This window comes from Puma concolor, chromosome B3 (assembly GCF_028749965.1).
Source record: "Puma concolor isolate L17-30 chromosome B3, mPumCon1.1.hap2, whole genome shotgun sequence".
Lineage (NCBI taxonomy): Eukaryota > Metazoa > Chordata > Mammalia > Carnivora > Felidae > Puma > Puma concolor.
This window is the reverse complement of record NC_141672.1, coordinates 74493119-74499160: the sequence shown is the minus strand read 5'-3', so window position 1 is coordinate 74499160 and position 6042 is coordinate 74493119. Positions and strand designations below refer to the sequence as shown.

General features: G+C 50.0%; 1 protein-coding gene across 1 annotated transcript; it reads left to right on the top strand.

Moving 5' to 3' along the window:
• The first annotated feature begins 2509 nt into the window (after positions 1–2509).
• Positions 2510–3808, top strand: FITM1 (fat storage inducing transmembrane protein 1). Its single transcript, XM_025919880.2, has 2 exons — positions 2510–2790; positions 3171–3808. The coding sequence occupies exons 1-2, from the start codon at positions 2525–2527 to the stop codon at positions 3781–3783; spliced, it is 879 nt and encodes a 292-aa protein (XP_025775665.1). The 5' UTR covers positions 2510–2524; the 3' UTR covers positions 3784–3808.
• The last annotated feature ends 2234 nt before the right edge of the window (positions 3809–6042 follow it).

Below are 6042 nucleotides of genomic sequence, written 5' to 3'. Positions count from 1 at the left end.
GAACTTTCAGGCACAAAAACATTAGGATAAATTCTGTAGGGGAAGTCTAATAGAAATATAATTTCTGACTATTAAGATCTTGTCATGTGTTTTTTAAGTGGATAATGGTAAGATATATAGTCACTGTAGGGTTTCGATTCCATTGGGTATATTTAAAAGAGTGATCTATAGAAAATGTGTTGGAAATTATGTTCTGTGCAACTATTTAAAATTACAATGGGGGCGCCTGGGTGGCTCAGTCGGTTAAGCGTCCGACTTCGGCTCAGGTCATGATCTCACGGTCCATGAGTTCAAGCCCCGCGTTGGGCTCTGTGCTGACAGCTCGGAGCCTGGAGCCTGCTTCAGATTCTGTGTCTCCCTCTCTCTCTGACCCTCCCCCATTCATGCTCTGTCTCTGTCTCAAAAATAAATAAAACATTAAAAAAAAATTTTTTTTTAATTACAATGAAAAATTTTTTGTCAACTTAAAAATGTGTGAGAGGTTCTATAGGTCTTTATGTTGGGGTCCATAAACAGGAACTATGTCGAGGTATGGCTTTAGGATCTGGAAGGAATCAGATTGATTAGTCAATGTTGATCAGTTTATGAATGAGGGCACGGAGGACCAAGGAAGGTTAGTTGATTTTCCCAAAGTCACACAGTTCAGAACCCAGGGGTACTTGCTTGCTCATTCTTTTCACTACTTCATGGGCCTCCATTGTGCTCTGAAAACCCACCACAGTTTTGTGGAATGAGGAAGGCAGACAAAAAAAGTATCCCAGAACAGTTACTGAATAAGAGGGATGTCCCTTGGTTAGGTTGCTCTCCTCCTTGTGGTTCTAGCCCCAGGGGTCAGGCTGGGAGGCCAGTTGTGGGGCTTAGGACCCAGGGTAACTGGTAGGTGGACACAACCTAAGGTTTTGATGGACTCCAAGCTGGGGATTTTTGTAGGGTCTCCACTCTCACCCCCATCACATGGTACTAAGCCTAATCTTTGGGGTTCTGAAAGTCCAACCGGGGCTGCCACCATCTCTCATACAGTACGCCTTTCATCAGACATTTCGATTTCATGTGTTGGCCATCATAATAAACACCAAGGAATGGGGGGTGCCTGGGTGGCTCAGTCCATCAAGTGCCAGACTCTTGGTTTTGGCTCAGGTCATCATCTCTCAGCTTCATGGGTCTGAGCCCTGCATCCAGCTCTGCACTGGCAGTGCAGAAACTGCATGGGATTCTCCCTCTCCTTCTCTCTGCCCCCCCCCCCACTCATGCTGTCTCTCTCTCTCTCAAAATAAATAAACTTCAAGATTCTCTCTCCCTCTGCCCCTCTCCCCCCTCTCACAGTCTCTGTAAAATTAAAAAAAAAAAAATCTGGGTCTGTTTCATCAGTGGGATCTAGCCCCTCTCCTGAATCAGGATGCATGAGATGTCTGTGCATGGCACAGTGTCCAACTCAGGCAGAGGAGGCACATCAGCAGGGGTATCCACTTAGGTGCACCGTGACCCGAGGGGCTTGACCCAGACCCAGCCCCTGTCTGGTGTGAGGAGCTCTGAGGGGCTAGTTTGGCCCTACATAAACCATGGTGGTTATGCAATGCACCAGACATCAGATCTAAGGTGAGACCATTCTTTGTGGGGGGTTTTTTGTTTGTTTTTTAGTTAAAAAAAAAAAAAACAACTTTATCATTTTGAGAGAGAGAGAGATCATGCAAGCTAAGCCAGAGCTAGATGGAGGGCTTGATCCCACAACCCTGGGATCATGCCTGAACCACAATCAGGAGTCAGACGCTCAACTGACTGAGCCACTGGGGTGCCCCCAGACACAGATATTTTTATTTTTTTTTTAAATTTTTTTTTCAACGTTTATTTATTTTTGGGATAGAGAGAGACAGAGCATGAACGGGGGAGGGGCAGAGAGAGAGGGAGACACAGAATGGGAAACAGGCTCCAGGCTCTGAGCCATCAGCCCAGAGCCTGACGCGGGGCTCGAACTCACGGACCGCGAGATCGTGACCTGGCTGAAGTCGGACGCTTAACCGACTGCGCCACCCAGGCGCCCCAGATTTTTAATGATTTCCAAAATTGAGTTGATCTGAATCTTCATGACCCCTGATTTCCCTGTGGAGCAAACAAAGTAAGTTTGGGGTGGGGTGGGGGTGACTGGCTGATCAAACAAAGACAGGCAGACCCAGGCAGACTGTGGACAAGGACAACACTGAACAGTAGACCTTACCCTCCAACAAGAACTAGAACAGGGTTGGAGCTGGGGACACAGACCTAGAGAGTCAAGGGGACACAGGGCTAACAGGAAAGGACACAGGCCACTGTCAGGACACACATCTAAGGCTAGGACCCTGCTGACGTGGCAGCCCTCCGCCCTGGCCCCTTGCTGCCCCCCGCCCCTCTCCCCCGCCTGCCAGCTGCCAACAGGGCTCTGCCCTGTGTCTGCCACACCTGTCACTGCCTGTCCTTGTCCAGGGGGGGCCCCATCAGCCCCTCCTCAGCTGCCCAGCAGAGCAAGCAGTTAGTGGGGAGGGGAGGGAACATGGAGCGGGGGCCGGTGGTGGGGGCAGGGCTGGGGGCCGGGGCCCGAATCCGGGCACTGCTGGGCTGCCTGGTCAAGGTGCTGCTCTGGGTGGCCTCTGCCTTGCTGTACTTTGGAAGTGAACAGGCTGCCCGGCTCCTGGGCAGCCCCTGCTTACGGCGCCTCTACCATGCCTGGTTGGCAGCAGTGGTCATCTTTGGGCCCCTTCTGCAGTTCCATGTCAACCCTCGGACTATCTTCGCCAGCCACGGCAACTTCTTCAACATGTGAGTCCACTTGAGGCTGTGGGCGCCGGCTCCCTGTGCTCTGGGATCCCAGCTCCCTCCTCCAGGCTTCTGTCCTCCTGCCAGTCTGGACACTAAAAATAGGCTAGGAGGTTGAGGAGAAATTGGGAGGAGGGGGAGGGGAACAGAGTTGTGGGGTACAGGGGAAATCAGGAGCAGGGCTGAAGAGGAAATATGGGTCCTAGAAGGCTGAATGGGCCTCTAAGGAGATGGCAAAGTTTAAGTGAATGGGGGTGGGTAGGGGGAGGAAATGGAACCAGAGATGATATGCAAGGACTGGGAACAGCAGTGATGGGAACACAGATGGGGTGGGAGATGGGGCTTGAGGGGTCCCAATAGCCTCCCTTCTCCTGTGCCCACAGAAAGTTTGTGAATTCGGCATGGGGCTGGACATGCACCTTCCTGGGGGGCTTCGTGTTGCTGGTGGTGTTCCTGGCTACCCGGCGCGTGGCGGTGACTGCCCGGCACCTGAGCCGGCTGGTGGTGGGGGCCGCAGTGTGGCGGGGGGCCGGCAGGGCCTTCCTGCTCATCGAGGACCTGACTGGTTCCTGCTTCGAGCCTCTGCCCCAGGGCCTGCTGCTGCACGAGCTTCCCGACCGCCGCAGCTGCCTGGCAGCCGGCCACCAGTGGCGGGGCTACACGGTCTCCTCCCACACCTTCCTGCTCACCTTCTGCTGTCTGCTCATGGCTGAGGAAGCCGCTGTGTTCGCCAAGTACCTGGCCCATGGGCTGCCAGCCGGGGCGCCCCTACGCCTAGTCTTCCTGCTCAACGTGCTGCTGCTGGGCCTCTGGAACTTCTTGCTGCTCTGTACCGTCATCTATTTCCACCAGTATACTCACAAGGTGGTGGGTGCTGCAGTGGGGACCTTTGCCTGGTACCTCACCTATGGCAGCTGGTATCATCAGCCCTGGTCTCCAGGGAGCCCGGGCCACGGGCTCTTCCCTCGGCCCCACTCCAGCCGCAAGCATAACTGAAAGAAATAAAGGCAAATCAGGCCTAGGTCTGGCTCTTCTCATCATTTGGTTGGGGGGGACTCAGAAATGGTGGGAAGGATAAGAAAAGAATCAGGCAGTCTCGCGTTCCTCAACCATTCCTTGCTGTTATGGACTTTGAATATCCTTCCTTATCTTATGCTTGATCTCCATCCCTCCTGCTGTCCTTTTAGTCTCCCAGTCCTTGCAGACTTCAAGCTACATGGAGGGTTTTGCTGTCAAGGAATGGTGATGTTAGAGCAGGTAAAAGTGCCCTTAGGTATGGGCAGCACTCCTGCTGGGCAGGTGCTTCATCTCTAGCCTGGCTGATTTGTTTTTCCTGCCTCCTGCACTGAATCCCACCCTCCGCCTTCCTCAGGGGCCTGTCTATCTGGGCACATTTATTTAACAGGTATTTATTGACCCAAGCAGAGTTCCTTGCCTTATGAATGAGACAAGGTTTCTGGAGGACCTGGGTGGCTTGGTCAGTTAAGCATCCTACTTGACTTCAGCTCGGGTCATGATCTCACAGTTTGTGAGATGGAGCCCTGAGTCGGGCTCTGCACTGACAACACAGAGCCTGCTTGGGATTCTCTCTCTCTCCCTCTCTCTGCCCCTCCCCTGCTCACATTCTCTCTCTCTCAAAATAAATAGACATTTAAAAATAATAATTATAAATCAAAAGCAAAAAAAAAAAAAAAGACAAGGTTTCTGCTCTTTGGAGGCTTATGCGTTAATGGGGGAGGCAGATGATAAACTCACAAATAATAGCAAATGCTTCTATTGTGCTTACTATGTGCCAGGCACAGTTCTTAGTGTTTCTAAGTTCTTCATATAAATTAAGACATTTAGCCCTCATAACAACACCAACACTATCAGGTAGGTTTGGTGGTATTCCTACTGTACAGTTGTGAAAACTGAGATATAGAGGTTAAGTAACTTGTTCACAGCTAGTAAATATCAAAGTCAGGATTATAAACCCACACGATGTGGGTCCATTGTCTGTGCTCTAAACTGAGGACCAGCAACTACAGCCCTCCTGTGGCCAGTTTTTGTATGGCCTGAGAGTTAAGAAAAGTTTTTACATTAAAAAAAATTTTTATTTAGTTTATTTTTGAGAGAGAGAGATTGAACACAAGCGAGGAAGGGGTGGAGATAGAGGAGACACAGAATCCAAAGCAGGCTCCAGGCTCTGAGCTGTCAGCACAGAGCCCGACGTGGGGCTCAAACCCACAAACCCTGAGATATGACCTGAGCTGAAGTCTGACGCTTAACCAGCTGAGCCACCCAGGCGCCCAGATTTTTAAGTTTTTAATGATTGAAAAAAAGAATATTCCATGATATGAGAAAATTACACAGAATTCAAAGTCCATTGTCCATAGATAGTTTTATTGGAACCTAGACATACTAATTCATTTAGGTATTCATTCATTCATACCTGCTGCAATGGCAGAGTTGAGTCGTTACTACAGACACCATTGACCCACAAAGCCTAAATTATTTACTATCTGGCTTTTTACAGAAAAAGTTTGCCAACTCCTGGTCTAAACCACACTATCCATGGAGCACCTGGGTGGCTGAGTCAGTTAAACATCCAACTTCGACTCAGGTCACAATCTCACCGTTGGTCGGTTAGAGTCCTGTGTCAGGCTCTGTGCTGACAACTCAGAGCCTGAGCCTGCTTCAGATTCTGTGCCTCCCTCTCTCTCTGCCCCTCCCCTGCTTGCTCTCTTTCTCTCTCTCTCTTTCAAAAATAAACATTAAAAAAAAAAAAATCTCTTAAACCACCACTATCCTCAAAAAAATAAATAAACTGGCTAATATCAGAGAGCTAAGTGCTATGAATGTACTAAAACAGGCTGGTTTGTAATAAAGACTTACTGGAGAGAGTTCCCTCTGGAGAGGTGACATTTGAACTGAGAACCTAAGGCAGGGAAAGGGTGTGTCAAGCAAAGGGATTATAGTAAGGGCAAAGGCCCTGAGGTAGGAATGAACACCAGACAGATTTAAGCAACAATGGAAGGCCCAGGTATTTGCAAGTGTAATGAAAGGGGAAAGCAGTGGAAAGTGAAGTTGAAAAACAGGTGACTGGCAGGCCAGGCAAGCCTTATGAGCCAGGAAAGCCCTTTAGATTTCATTCTAAGGTCAACAGGAAGCTGAGAAAGGGCTTTAAGCCAAGAGAGGGGTCTCATGCCACCGCTGTGCGGAGAGTATCGAGGGGTGTAGTCCACAACAACGGCCAGGAGAGAGTTGACCGGGGCC

Bases quoted from the DNA above. Each gene is read 5' to 3' on its own strand.
- FITM1 (XM_025919880.2), top strand. From the start codon at position 2,525: ATGGAGCGGGGGCCGGTGGTGGGGGCAGGGCTGGGGGCCGGGGCCCGA. The intron at 2,791-3,170 runs GTGAGTCCACTT...CTGTGCCCACAG, and splicing joins CACGGCAACTTCTTCAACAT to AAAGTTTGTGAATTCGGCAT.